Genomic DNA, 15,382 nt, shown 5'->3' with positions numbered 1-15,382 from the left:
GGAATGCCAATCTAATTGTATCTTCCGGATCCATTCACGTCCTAGTAGTGGTGGTCCTCCATCTGGCAATACATATAGGTCCATTTTAGGTATTTCCTGGCCTTTGTATATCACTTTCACCCTTATTTTTCCTTTGGGGTAGACTTTTTGCCCCGTGTACGTCTTCAAGACAATCTCTGCAGCTTTCAAGGGTATATGTGAAAATAGCCGCTTGTAGTCCCTTTGGTTTATGACTGTTAGGGCTGATCCTGTGTCCAATTCCATTTTCACTTGGACTCCGTCTATCTTGAGTGTGACCCAGATAGTCTGGTGATCCTCCATTTTGGTTACCTTATGTAGTTTCAGACAACCCAGCTCCTTGCTTCCGGAGTCTGTATGACTTTTCTGTTCGTCTGAACTACTGTCCATCACCTTATGTACCTTTTTGTACTTCTCCTGTGGAGATTTCTTGCTGTTGGTTTTCTTCCCTGACCTGCAGACTCTTGCTATGTGTCCTGCTTTTCCACACTGTCTGCACACTTGGTCCTTGAACCAACAATCCTTCTGGTCGTGTGTTGTTCTGCCGCAGCGATAACACTTCCCTGCTCCATATGACATTTCATTGGTGCCATATTCTTGCGGTCTCCGTTGTATCTCTGCAGCGCCCCTTGCGGCTGCTTCGTGTGATACTGCCATGCTGAAAGCCTTGTCCAGTGTAAGATCCTTTTCTGATAGAAGCCGTTTCTGGGTTCCTTCACTTTGAAGCCCACACACAAACTTGTCCCTTAACGTATCTGCTAGTCCCACTCCAAACTGGCAGTGTTTCGATAGCTTGCGCAGTTCCGTTAAGTACTCAGCATTACTTTCGTCTTTATGCTGGTTCCTTTTGTGGAACTTAAATCTTTCTGTTATCAGCAGCGGTGTGGGGTTTAAGTGGTCCTGTAGGATTTCTACTATGCTTCCAAAATTCTTATCCACAGGCTTCTCTGGGGTTATTAGGTTTCGCAGTAAGCCATAAGTTTTTGCACCCATGGAATTTAACAAAACCAGTGCTTTCCTAGCATCTGGCACTTCATCCGCCCTGCAGTACACCTCAATGCGTTCCACATATGTCGCCCAATCTTCGACTTCATTGTCGAACGCAGAGATACTGCCACTCTTCGGCATCCCTGGGTGTGATTTAACTGTCAAAAATGGCGTCTCCCGCGCTCTCCCTTCTTCTCCACTGGCACGAAATGGCATCTCCCGTGTTTTCCTTTCTTCCCGCGCTCGCCCTTCTTCTCCGCTGCGGCTTCTAAAAATGGCGTCTCCCACGCTCTCCCTTTTTCTCCGCGGCTCAATGGCGTCTCCCGCGCTCTCCCTTCTTCTCCCCGTGGACGCTGTTCAGCCCTTGAGCCCTGGCTGTGCTCTGCGCGTTCTCCTGTGCGCCTTTCCCGTTTCCGCCGCTCGGTCCTGAATCTGGCTGCTGCTTTACCCTCTCTCTCTCTGTTTTTGTTTTTCCTCGACGCCGCTCGGTTTTCAACCCCCAGCTGCGCCCTGTGCGCTTCACCCTCTCTCTTACCCCGTCGATGCTGCTCGGCTTTTTCTCTGCCATCGGTCGGCTCCAGCCGCCGCTGCCCGGGAAGGGTCTGCGCTGTACCTGTTGCCAGTCTGTTGCTGGATCGTCGTGGCTGGGGAACCAAGCCCGGCTCTCAACAGCCTCCCCTGCAATGTTCACTCTCTGCCGGATGACTGGGCGGTTGCTCGTGGTCGACGCCCGTGCTTCTGGCCTCGACTTTCTTCCACCGCCCTCCTGGAGCGAATCCTTGAAGGGAAATGCAGAGTTGCAGGTAGATTCGAATCGACCTCGTCACCACTGTTGGATCTGTGATTCTTAGAGTATGATGTTTCCCAATAACTACACGGAGGCTGTAACTTAACAATCAACAGGTGTTTACTGGAGTAGGGTAGTCTCAAGACTGGCAGTACAGAGGCATGCTCAAGGCTTATATACAGGGGTGGTCACTGCCGGTACTACAGTATACAGGAGCTGTAAAAGTAGTTCTCTCTTAAAGGTACATACACTACAGCGAGGGAGGGGGTGAAGTTCATGGTGAAGGCATAGCGTTTGTGCTGAGGCCAAAGACAATGGCTACGGTGCTTAGCTGGAGGAATTGACAGCTCATCCAAGACTGGATGTTGGATAAGCAGTCTGACAATACAGAGGCACTGGAGCAATCAAGACAGGTAGTAGAGAGGTAGAGCTGGGTGGCGTCAGGATTCAAGTGAAAGCTAACCCCATGTCTGTGAATGATTTTGCCAAGGTGTACCATGTGACTAAGAAAGAAGTTGGGGGCCAATGATGGGTAGTTGGGGTCTCCAGACATGATGATACATGAGTGAAGAGAGAAGCCATTGCTAAAGATGCTCTGACTACAGCCTGCACGTTTAGGGAGCTGTACATATTTGATTTCCAAGCTGCTCCTAAATCTGTGGAGACCATCTTCTCTTGCTTGTAGGATCCTACTTTTAAGTTTTCAGCATGGGCAGAGACATTGGCCTGAATATTGACACCCCACGGCGGGTGGAGGTTAAACCATCAAATGCACGAAACGTGACCCTAACCTGCGGCACACACGACCATTGCCAAGTTTACGGTGGCAGGTTTCGTGACGTCTGAGTATCCCATGATGGCTTCAAATTCCCCCTCCCCCACCATGATGCACTCTCTTCCCACCCACCCCCCACCACAATGCTGACCTTCCACCCTCCCCATTGCTGGGGATCATCCCGAAGGGTCCCCGGCTGTGGCCTCTTTCCTCAGGTTCTGGCCACTGACCTGGCTGCCTATTCGGTTGACTTTCGGGTGAGAAACGGATCCATAATATGATAATGAGGTCCTGCCATTAAGTTATTCAGGTCCTCCACGTGCCCGGCCTTGCCGGGTTCTTCAGCTGTTTTTAGCCTCCCCCCACACCCTCCCCGCCTCCCCATAAATATCAGGGCCATAGATTTATTAATCTATTGGGATGAAGGGCTTTTGCAGAACAGCCGCTGAGCTGAGGCATCTTCACAGGGAAAGAAAACACAACAACCCCTGGGAATCTTGCATATTTCCTCATGGTCAGACTGATAGCATCAGTAGGAGTGGGCTCGATCCAGCTGCTTCGTGCCCTTTGGTTGGGGTATGATGTGTGGCATAGAGGGACTCTAAAGGAGGAGGATAAACAAAAAAAAAGGACAGGGATGAAATCTAAAGAAGGACTACAGAGCAGGAGGTTCCCATGTTCAATCCCTGTTCAGTGGTTTCTTAGCTGATGTATTGTCTTGTTGACTAGGCCAGCACGAGAAGGATAGACACTTGGGCAAGGTATGAGAGGGTACCCAGAATCTTCTGCGGAACTATACCCAGCAAAGAATCAACACCTTCATAAGAAGAAGTGACAAATAAAGCAGAGGAAGAAAACCTCCATGTTGGTTTCGCTGCTAACCTGGTTCAGTGTCATTCCGGCTCTTTGCTGGGATGCTGCAGGGTTGTCCGACAGAAGCTGGTTCATTTTCCCTATGACCAGGTCTGCTATTAACTGCCTGTCCTCCTCAATGTATTCTCCAATCAGTGGCATGGCACTGTCCATTACCTGCAATAGAAGGGAAGGAAGTAGAGAGAATAGTCAGCTCAATAACCACATTCCATACATCACCAGGAAGCTTAACCAAAACTATGGAAGTTTAAATCACATCTGATACCCAACATATTTTAATACAATTTTAAATGTGTATTTTAGTATATGACTCACACTTTTGATAGGGCTCAGAATTTTACCTCCTCATAACAGAAATGGCTAAAATTGAGAACTCACTGCATGGGATTGTGAGCAACACCAATATTTACCATTCTGTCACCTATCGTGTTGCTGCTGCAATGTGCTGTGCAGTCACGGGGTGAGGGCACTCAAAGCATGTAACATAGGAACGGGAGTAGGCCATTCAGCACCTCGAGCCTGTCCTGCCATTCAATCAGATCATGGGTGATCTGCACCTAAACTCCATCTACCCGCTTTTGATCCATATCCCTTGATATCATCAACAAAAATCTACTAATCTCTGTCTTTAAATTTTCAATTGACCCAGCATCCACAGAGGGAAGAGAGTTCCAGATTTCTCAGTGCTTCCTGATTTCACTGCTAAATGGCCTAGCTCTCATTTTAAGATTGTGCCCCTTTGTTCCAGATTCCCCCACCAAAGGAAATAGCTTCTCTGTATCTATCCTATCAAATCCTTTCATCATTCTAAACACCTCAATTAGATCACCCCTCAACCTTCTAAACTCAAGGAAATACAAGCCACTTTTATGCAACCTGTCCTCATAATTTAACCTTTTAAGCCCAGGTATCATTCTGATCAATCTGCTCTGTACCTCCTCCAAGGCCCATATAGCCTTCCTGAAGTGTGGTACCTGGAAATGAACACAGTGCTCCAGACAGGGCCTGACCAAGGTTCTGTACAACTGCAGCATAACTTCTTCCCCATTGCGTTCCAGATCCCTTGAGATAAAGGCCAACATTCCATTAATGTTTTTGATTATTTTTTGTATATGTGGACTAGCTTTCAGTGATTTGCATACGTGGACACCCAAAGCCCTTTGCTCCTCCGCAGTTCCTAGTCTCTCGCCATTAGCACCACTACTGACCGAGCTGGCCGAGTCCTGAAGGACATAGCTGTCAGGCTGGGCCTGCAGCAGGTGGTGAAAGAACCAACACGAGGGAAAAACCTACTTGACCTCGTCCTCACCAATCTACCTGTCACAGATGCATCTATCCATGACAGTATTGGTAGAAGTGACCACCACACAGTCCTTATGAAGATAAAGTTCCATCTTCATACTGAGGACACCCTCCATCATGTTGTATGGCACTACCACCGTGCTAAATGGGATAGATTCAGAACAGAGCTAGCAGCTCAAAACTGGGCATCCATGAGGCGCTGTGGACCATCAACAGCAGCAGAAATGTATTCCATCACAATCTGTAACCTCAGGGCCCGGCATATCCCTCACTCTACCATTCTCATCAAGCCAAGCAAACAAACTTAGTTCAATGAGGAGTGTAGAAGAGCATGCCAGGAGCAGCACCAGGCGAACCTAAAAATGAGGTGCCAACCTGAGGAAGCTGGGACAAAATGCATACTAAACAATGGAAGCAGCATGCTATATAGACAGAGCTAAACGATCCCACAACCAATAGATCAGATCAAAGCTCTGCAGTCCTGCCACATCCAGTCGTGAATAGAGGTGGACCATTAAACAACCAACAGAAGGAGGAGGCTCCATGAACATTACCATCCTCAATGATGGCGGAGCCCAGCACGCGAGTGCAAAAGACAAGGCAGAAGCGTTTGCAACCAGATCTTCAGCCAGAAGTGCCGTGTGTTTGATCCATCTTGGCCTCCTCCTGAGGTTCCCACCATCACAGAAGCCAGTCTTCAGCCAATTCAATTCACTCCACATGATATCAAGAAATTGCTGAGCGCAATGGATACAGCAAAAGCTATGGGCCCCGACAACAACCTGGCTGTCGTGCTGAAGACTTGTGCTCCAGAACTAGAACTAGGGGGCATAATCTAAGAATAAGGGGCTGCGCTTTCAAAACTGAGATGAGGAGAAACTTCTTCACTCAGAGGGTAGTAAATCTATGGAATTTGCTACCCCAGAGAGCTGTGGAAGCTGCAACATTAAATAAATTTAAAATGGAGATAGTTTTCTAGCAGATAAGGGAATTAGGGGTTACGGGGAGAGGGCAGGGAAGTGGACGTGAGTCTAGATTCGGATCAGCCATGCTCCTATTGAATGGCGGAGCAGGCCCGAGGGGCCGTATGGTCTACTCCTGCTCCTACTTCTTATGTTATGTTCTTATGTTAGCCAAGCTGTTCCAGTACATCTACAACATTGGCATCTACCCGACAATGTGGAAAACTGCCCAGGTATGTCCTGTCCACAAAAAGCAGGACAAATCCAATCCGGCCAATTAACACCCCGTCAGTTCACTCTCAGTCATCAGCAAAGTGATGGAAGTTGTTGTCGACAGTGCTATCAAGCGGCAATTACTCACCAATAACCTGCTCACTGATGCTCAGTTTGGGTCCCGCCAGGACCACTTGGCTCTAGACCTCACTACAGCCTTGGTCCAAACATGGACAGAAGAGCTGAATTCTGGAGGTGGGGTGACCGAGTGTGGCATCAAGGAACCCTAGTAAAACTGAAGTCAATGGGAATCCTGGGGGGGGGGGATGGGGGAACTCTCCACTGGCTGGAGTCATACCTAGCACAAAGGAAGATGGTTGTGGTTGTTGGAGGCCAATCATCTCAGCCCCAGGACATTGCTACAGGAGTTCCTCGGGGCAGTGCCCTAGGCCCAACCATCTTCAGCTGCTTCATCAATGACCTTCCCTGCATCATAAGGTCAGAAATGGGGATGTTCGCTGATGATTTCACAGTGTTCAGTTCCATTCGCAACTCCTCAGATAATGAAGTAGTCCACGCCCCCATGCAGCAAGATCTGGACGACATTCAGGCTTGGTCTGATAAGTGGCACGTGATGTTTGCGCCACCCAAGTGTCAGGCAATGACTATCTCCAACAAGAGAGCATCTAACCACCGCCCCTTGACATTCAACGGCATTACCATTGCCGAATCCCCCAACATCAACATCCTGGGGATCACCACTGACCAGAAACTTAATTGGACCAGCCACATAAATACTGTGGTTACAAGAGCAGGTCAGAGGCTAGGTATTCTGTAGCGAGTGTCTTACCTCCTGACTTCCCAGGGCACAGGTCAGAAGTGTGATGGAATGCTCGCCACTTGCCTGGATGAGTGCAGATCCAACTCCATGAGAGAGCTTAAGAAGCTCGACACCAACCAGGACAAGCAGTCTGCTTGATTGGCAACCCATCCACCATCTTAAACATTTAGGCCTAGAAATTCAGTAGCGCCCCGTTTGGGGCGCCAGCCACACCAGGGCGCCAAATGTAGCGTCCGGAAGTAGTCGCGGCCGCCCGCCGGAAATTCACTTTGTGCACCCCAGAGGGAAGCGCGGCGCTACTGGAGGCGCCCTGCTTCCCTCTTGGGGCGCTGCAGCTGAATATCGCTGCGCAACGTGCCGCAGCACCACACGCTGTGACGCGGCGCGCTGCGGTACTGCAGGCCTTCCTCCCCTTCTTAAAGGGGAGGGGCCTTGTGCAGAGCGATCGAGGATCGCGAGTGCTGGCAAAAGAGCCCAGCACCGAGGAGAAGTGCCGGGCTCTTGGAACGCAGTCGGCACTCCACGGGGGGGGGGGCGCTCAGGAGGCCGGGGACGGCAGCGCGGAGAGGTGCTGGCAGGCGGCCAGCAAAAAAAGTGGCCGCCCTGCACCTCCTTTAATTAGCGCCTCTACCGCCGCAGGTAGGCCCCTTGAACCGTTCGCAAATAGCGTCCGGCGTTAAAGCAGGGGGCGCAACTAAATATCGCGATCGGGGCGGTAGCGGGGTGCTGCGCACACCGATGACATCATCGGTAGCGGCGCAGCGCTAACGGCTAGCGCCGCCATTAGCATCCCGCTAAATTTAGCGGGAGGCATGGCCAGTGGCTTCCGGCCCACCTAGCGCCCTCTTAAGGTGCTAACAGGTGGCGCAGCCCACTGAATTTCTAGGCCTAACTCCCTCCACCACCTTAAACATTCACTCCCTCCACCACCTTAAATATTCACTCCCTCCACAACCTTAAACATTCACTCTCTCCACCACCTTAAACATCTACTCCCTCCACCACCGGCGTACCGTGGCTGCCGTGTATGCCATCTAAAAGGTGCACTGCAGCAACTCCCAAACCCGCGACCTCTTCCACCTAGAAGGACAAGGGCAGCAGGCGCATGGGAACACCACTACCTCCAAGTTCCTCTCCAAGTCACATACCATCCTGACTTGGAAATATATCGCCTTCATAGTCGCTGGGTCAAAATCCTGGGACTCCCTCCCTAACAGCTCTATGGAAGTACCTTCACCACATGGACTGCAGCGGTTCAAGAAGGCACCTCACCACCACCTTCTCAAGGGCAATTATGGATGGGCAAGAAATGCTAGCATTGCCAGCGACACCCACATCCCAGGAACAAATAAAAAAAAATGTAGAAAATATTCCGATTTGTCATTCTTGGATTTTTAAAAATTCGTTTATGGGATCAGGGCATCGCTGGCAATGCCAGCATTTATTCCCCATCCCTAGTTGCCCTTGAGAAGGTGGTGGTGAGCCGCCTTCTTGAACTGCTGCAGTCCGTGTGGCGATGGTACTCCCACAGTGCAGTTAGGTAGGGAGTTCCAGGATTTTGACCCAGCGACGATGAAGGATCGGCGATATACTTCTAAGTCAAGATGGTGTGTGACTTGGAGGGGAACTTGGAGATAGTGGTGTTCCCATGTGCCTGCTGCCCTTGTCCTTCTAGATGGAAGAAGTCTTGGCAAGTTGCTGCAGTGCATCTTGTAGATGGTACACACAGCAGCCACGGTACGCCGGTGGTGGAGGGAGTGAATGTTTAAGGTGGTGGATGGGGCACCAATCAAGCAGGCTGCTTTGTCCTGGATGATGTCGAACTTCTTGAGTGTTGTTGGAGCTGCACTCATCCAGGCAAGTGGAGAGTATTCCATCACACTCCTTACTTGTGCCTTGTAGATGGTGGAAAGGCTTTGGGGAGTCAGGAGGTGAGACACTCGTCGTAGAATACCTGGCCTCTGACCTGCTCTTGTTGCCACAGTATTTACGTGGCTGGTCCAGTTAAGTTTCTGGTTAATAGTGACCCCCAGGATGTTGATAGTGGGGGATTCGGCGATGGTAATGCCATTGAATGTCAAGGGGAGGTCGTTAGACTCTCGCTTGTTGAAGATAGTCATTGCCTGGAACTTCTGTGGCACGAATGTTACCTGCCACTTATCAGCCCAAGCCTGAACGTCGTCCAGGTCTTGTTGCATGCGAGCATGGACTGCTTCATTATCTGTGGAGTTGCGAATGGCACTGAACACTGTGCAGTCATCAGCGAACATCCCATTTCTGACCATATGTTGGAGGGAAGGTCATTGATGAAGCAGCTGAAGATAGTTGGGCCTAGGACACTGCCCTGAGGAACTCCTGCAGCGATGTCCTGGGGCTGTGATGATTGACCTTCAAACACCACAACCATCTTCCTTTGTGCTAGGTATGACTCCAGCCAGTGGAGCATTTTCCCCCTGATTCCCATTGACTTCAGTTTTACTGGGGCTCCTTGATGCCAGACTCGGTCAAATGCTGCCTTGATGTCAAGGGCAGTCACTCTCACCTCACCTCTGGAATTCAGCTCCTTTGTCCATGTTTGGACTAAGGCTGTAATAAGGTCGGGAGCCGAGTGGTCTTGGCGGAACCCAAACTGGGCATCAGTGAGCAGGCTATTGGTGAGTAAGTGTCGCTTGATAGCACTGTCGATGACTCCTTCCATCACTTTGCTGATGATTGAGAGTAGACTGATGGGACGGTAATTGGCCAGGTTGGATTTGTCCTTTTTGTGGACAGGGCATACCTGGGCAGTTTTCCACATTGTCGGATAGATGCCAGCGTTGTAGCTGTACTGGAGCAGCTTGGCTAAAGGCGCAGCTAGTTAGAGTCATAGAGTTATACAGCACAGAAAGAGGCCCTTTGGCCCATCGTGTCCGCGCCGGCCATCAAGCCCTGTCTAATCTAATCCCATTTTCCAGCATTTGGTCCGTAGCCTTGTATGCTATGGCATTTCAAGTGCTCATCCAAATGCTTCTTGAATGTTGTGAGGGTTCCTGCCTCTACCACCCTTTCAGGCAGTGAGTTCCAGATTCCAACCACCCTCTGGGTGAAAAAGTTCTTCCTCAAATCCCCTTTAAACCTCCTGCCCCTTACCTTGAATCTATGCCCCCTTGTTATTGACCCCTCTACTAAGGGAAAAAGTTCCTTTCTATCTACCCTTATGCCCCTCATAATTTTGTACACCTCAATCAGGTCCCCCCTCAGCCTTCTCTGCTCCAAGGAAAATAACCCCAGCCTGTCCAGTCTTTCTTCATAGCTGAAGCGCTCCAGCCCAGGTAACATCCTGGTGAATCTCCTCTGCACCCTCTCCAAAGCAATCACATCCTTTCTATAGTGTGGCGACCAGAACTGCACACAGTATTCCAGCTGTGGCCTAACCAGCATTTTGTACAGCTCCATCATAACCTCCCTGCTCTTATACTCTATGCCTTGGCCAATGAAGGCAAGTATCCCATATGCCTTTTTAACCACCTTATTCACCTGTTCTGCTGCCTTCAGGGATCTATGTACATGCACACCAAGGTCCCTCTGATCCTCTGTCTTTCCTAGGGTCTTACCATTCATTGTGTATTCCCTTGCCTTGTTAGTCCCTCCAAAATGCATCACCTCACACTTTTCAGGGTTAAATTCCATTTGCCACTGTTCCGCCCATCTGACCAACCCATCTATATCGTCCTGCAGACTGAGGCTACCCTCCTCGCAATTTACCACCCCACCAATTTTCGTGTCATCTGTGAACTTACTGATCATACCTTTTACATTCACATCCAAATAATTAATGTAGACCACAAACAGCAAGGGACCCAGCACTGATCCCTGCGGTACCCCACTGGACACAGGCTTCCAGTCACAAAAACAACCTTCGACCATCACCCTCTGCCTTCTGTCACTAAGCCAGTTTTGGATCCAATGTGCCAAGGCACCCTGGATCCCATGGGCTCTTACCTTCTTGACCAGTCTCCTATGCGGGACTTTATCGAAAGCCTTACTGAAATCCATGTATACCACATCCACTGCACTACCCTCATCCACACACCTAGTCACCCCCTTGAAAAATTCAATCAAATTGGTCAGACATGATCTTCCCTTGTCAAAGCCATGCTGACTATCCCTGATTAATGCTTGCCTCTCCAAGTGGAGACTAATTCTGTCCCTCAGAACTTTTTCCAATAATTTCCCTACCACTGATGTTAGGCTCACTGGCCTGTAATTCCCTGGTTTATCCCTACTACCCTTCTTGAATAATGGTACTACGATAGCTGTTCTCCAGTCCTCTGGCACATCCCCTGTGGCCAGAGAGGGTCTGAAAATTTGTGTCAGAGCCCCTGCAATCTCCTCCTTTGCCTCACACAGCAGCCTGGGATACATCTCGTCCGGGCCTGGGGATTTATCCACTTTTAAGCCTGCTAAAACCGCTAGTACCTCCTCCCTCTCGATGCTAATATGTTCAAGTATATCACAGTCCTCCTGCCCGATTTCTATGTCTGCATCGTCCTGCTCCATAGTGAACAATGGTGCAAAAAATTCATTTAAAACCCCACCTACATCTTCTGGCTCCACACACAGATTGCCACTTTGGTCCCCAATGGGCCCTACTCTTTCCCTAGTTATCCTCTTGCCCTTAATATACTTATAAAACACCTTAGGATTTTCCTTTATTTTGCTCGCCAGTGTTATTTCATGGCCCCTCCTCGCTCTCCTAATTTCTTTTTTAAGTATCCCCCTGCACTTTTTATACTCCTCTAGGGCTTCCTCTGTCTTTAGTCCTTTGTATCTGCCAAAAGCCCCCCTGGAGCACAAGTCTTCAGCACGATAGCCGGGATGTTGTCGGGGTCCATAGCCATTGCTGTATCCAGTGCGCTCAGCTGTTTCTTGATATCACGTGCAGTGAATTGAATTAGCTGAAGAATGGCTTCTGTGATGGTGGGGACCTTGGGAGGAGGCCGGTATGGATCATCCACTCAGCACTTCTGGCTGAAGTTGGTTGCAAATGCTTCAGCCTCGTCTTTTGCACTCACGTGCTGTGCTCCACCATCATTGAGGATGGGGATATTCTTGTAGCCTCCTCCTCCCGTTAGTTGTTTAATGGTCCACCACCATTCACGACTGATGTGGCAGTCTGCAGAGCTTTGATCTGATCCGTTGGTTGTGGGATCGCTTAGCCCGGTCTATAGCATGCTGCTTCTGCTTTTTAGCATGCATGTAGTCCTGTGTTGCAGCTTCTCAACTCACTTTTAGGTATGCCTGGTGCTGCTCCTGGCATGCTCTTCTACACTCGTTGTTGAACCAGGGTTGGTCCCCTGGCTTGGTGGTAATGGTAGAGTGAGGGATATGCCAGGCCATGAGGTTACAGATTGTGGTGGAATACAATTCTGCTGCTGCTGATGGCCCACAGCGCCTCATGGATGCTCAGTTTTGAGCTGCTGGATCGGTTCTAAATCTATCCCATTTAGCACGGTGGTAGTGCTACACAACACGATGGAGGGTGTCCTCCGTGTGAAGACTGGACTTCGTCTCCATAATGACTGTGCGGTGGTCACTGCTGCCAATGCTGTCCTGGACAGATGCATCTGCAACAGGTAGATTGGTGAGGACGAGGTCAAGTAGATTTTTCCCTCTTGTTGGTTCACTCACCACCTGTTGGAAGTCCCAGACTGGCAGTTATGTCCTTCAGGACTCGGCCAGCTCGGTCAGTAGTGGTGCTACCGAGCCACTCTTGGTGATGGACATTGAAGTCCCCCACCCAGAGTACATTGTGTGTCCTTGCTACTCTCAGTGCTTCTTCCAAGTGGTGTTCAACATGGAGGAGTACTGATTCATCAGCTGAGGGAGGGCGGTAGGTGGTAATCAGCAGGAGGTTTCCTTGCCCATGCTTCGGCCTGAAGCCATGAGACTTCGTGGGGTCCGGAATCAATGTTGAGGACTCCCAGGACCACTCCTTCCCAACTGTATACCACTGTGCTGCCACCCCTGGTGGGTCTGTCCTGCCGGTGGGACAGGACATACCCAGGGATGGTGATGGAGGAGTTCAGGACATTGGCTAAAAGGTATGATTCTGTGAGTATGACTATTGCTTGACTAGTCTGTGGGACAGCTCTCCCAATTTTGGCAGAAGTCCCCAGATGGAGGACTTTGCAGGGTTGACTGGGCTGGGTGTGCCGTTGCCATGTCTGTAGCCGGTGCCGAGGTCAATGCCAGGTGGTCCGTCCAGTTTCATTCTTATTATTTTGTTTCGTAACGGTTAGTTTCCACTGAGTGACTTGCTCAGCCATTTCAGAGGGCAGTTAGGAGTCAACCACACTGCTGTGGGTCTGGAGTCACATATAGGCCAGGCCGGGTAAGGACAGCAGATTTCCTTCCCTAAAGGGCATTAGTGAACCAGATGGGTTTTTACGACAATCTGATAGTTTCATGATTACTATTACTGATACTAGCTTTTTATTCCAGATTTATTTAATTAACTGAATTTAAATTTCCCAGCTGTCGTGGTGGGATTTGAACTCACATCTCCGGATCATTAGTCCAGGCCTCTGGATTACTAGCCCAGTGACATTATCACTACGCTACCATTCCCTAGATGTCCTCACACTTCCTGACATTGAGTTCCACCTGCCACTTAGCAAGAAATCATTCCCAGAAACAATATGCAAGAAATCATTGTCCACTCACCTAATCTGCGTATGTCCTTTTGCAACTTCCTGCTCCCATCTAGTAAGCTTTTATGGTTTGTATATTGGAGAGGAAGTCATAGCAACATGTCGCGCAGCACAAATGTTATAGTGATCTAGAAAAAGGTTCTATAAAAGGGCTCTCTGTTACTAAAGGGGCCCTAAGCCACCAATGTTATGAATTGTGGCACATCTATAAAATAGAAGTACTGTACAACATAGCTACTCCTTGTAGTGTGGTAGAACCATTGGCTTTCTGGGAATGATTTCTCGCGTATTGTTTCTGGGAATGATTTCTCGCGTATTGTTTCTGGGAATGATTTCTCGCGTATTGTTTCTGGGAATGATTTCTCGCGTATTGTTTCTGGGAATGATTGCTTGCTAAGTCCCACATACTTCAAACAGATCCAAGAGTAAAGTAATGCTTTTTCCGCCCTTGTTGACACCACAGCATAGGCTAATCTTTCAGTGGAACAGGAGATAGATACCAGGAGATAAGGCAGTAATGTAATGGGAAAAGTCCACATGCTGCCACCTCTGAAGTTTCTCCTTCTCCTGGACATACCAAAGATGCTGAACAATATTGTGCATTGTGTTTGAGGCACCTTGTAGGTCACTGATGTGACTCAAAATGTTTCTTGAAGTATGTTAGTGAAAATTGATTGAGGGAAATATTTCTGTAATAAGGTCGGGAGCCGAGTGGTCTTGGCGGAACCCAAACTGGGCATCAGTGAGCAGGCTATTGGTGAGTAAGTGCCGCTTGATAGCACTGTCGATGACTCCTTCCATCACTTTGCTGATGATTGAGAGTAGACTGATGGGACGGTAATTGGCCAGGTTGGATTTGTCCTTTTTGTGGACAGGGCATACCTGGGCAGTTTTCCACATTGTCGGATAGATGCCAGCGTTGTAGCTGTACTGGAGCAGCTTGGCTAAAGGCGCAGCTAGTTAGAGTCATAGAGTTATACAGCACAGAAAGAGGCCCTTTGGCCCATCGTGTCCGCGCCGGCCATCAAGCCCTGTCTAATCTAATCCCATTTTCCAGCATTTGGTCCGTAGCCTTGTATGCTATGGCATTTCAAGTGCTCATCCAAATGCTTCTTGAATGTTGTGAGGGTTCCTGCCTCTACCACCCTTTCAGGCAGTGAGTTCCAGATTCCAACCACCCTCTGGGTGAAAAAGTTCTTCCTCAAATCCCCTTTAAACCTCCTGCCCCTTACCTTGAATCTATGCCCCCTTGTTATTGACCCCTCTACTAAGGGAAAAAGTTCCTTTCTATCTACCCTTATGCCCCTCATAATTTTGTACACCTCAATCAGGTCCCCCCTCAGCCTTCTCTGCTCCAAGGAAAACAACCCCAGCCTGTCCAGTCTTTCTTCATAGCTGAAGCGCTCCAGCCCAGGTAACATCCTGGTGAATCTCCTCTGCACCCTTTCCAAAGCAATCACATCCTTTCTATAGTGTGGCGACCAGAACTGCACACAGTATTCCAGCTGTGGCCTAACCAGCATTTTGTACAGCTCCATCATAACCTCCCTGCTCTTATATTCTATGCCTTGGCTAATGAAGGCAAGTATCCCATATGCCTTTTTAACCACCTTATTCACCTGTTCTGCTGCCTTCAGGGATCTATGTACATGCACACCAAGGTCCCTCTGATCCTCTGTCTTTCCTAGGGTCTTACCATTCATTGTGTATTCCCTTGCCTTGTTAGTCCCTCCAAAATGCATCACCTCACACTTTTCAGGGTTAAATTCCATTTGCCACTGTTCCGCCCATCTGACCAACCCATCTATATCGTCCTGCAGACTGAGGCTACCCTCCTCGCAATTTACCACCCCACCAATTTTCGTGTCATCTGTGAACTTACTGATCATACCTTTTACATTCACATCCAAATAATTACTGTAGACCACAAAC

General features: G+C 49.2%; 1 protein-coding gene across 2 annotated transcripts in view; it reads right to left on the bottom strand.

Moving 5' to 3' along the window:
- Positions 1-15,382, bottom strand: part of syn3 (synapsin III) — a 479,656-nt gene that overhangs the window by 19,782 nt on the left and 444,492 nt on the right. For both annotated transcript variants that reach the window (XM_086009013.1, XM_086009015.1), the window contains one exon: positions 3,450-3,596. In XM_086009013.1, the coding sequence (XP_085865139.1) occupies positions 3,450-3,596 (147 nt within the window). The remainder of the gene's footprint in view (positions 1-3,449; positions 3,597-15,382) is intronic.

This window comes from Somniosus microcephalus, chromosome 16 (assembly GCF_052327205.1).
Source record: "Somniosus microcephalus isolate GS21.2 chromosome 16, FLI_Smic_1.0, whole genome shotgun sequence".
Classification (NCBI taxonomy): domain Eukaryota; kingdom Metazoa; phylum Chordata; class Chondrichthyes; order Squaliformes; family Somniosidae; genus Somniosus; species Somniosus microcephalus.
The sequence above is the reverse complement of the archived record's forward strand: the minus strand, read 5'-3'. Positions and strand labels throughout refer to the sequence as shown.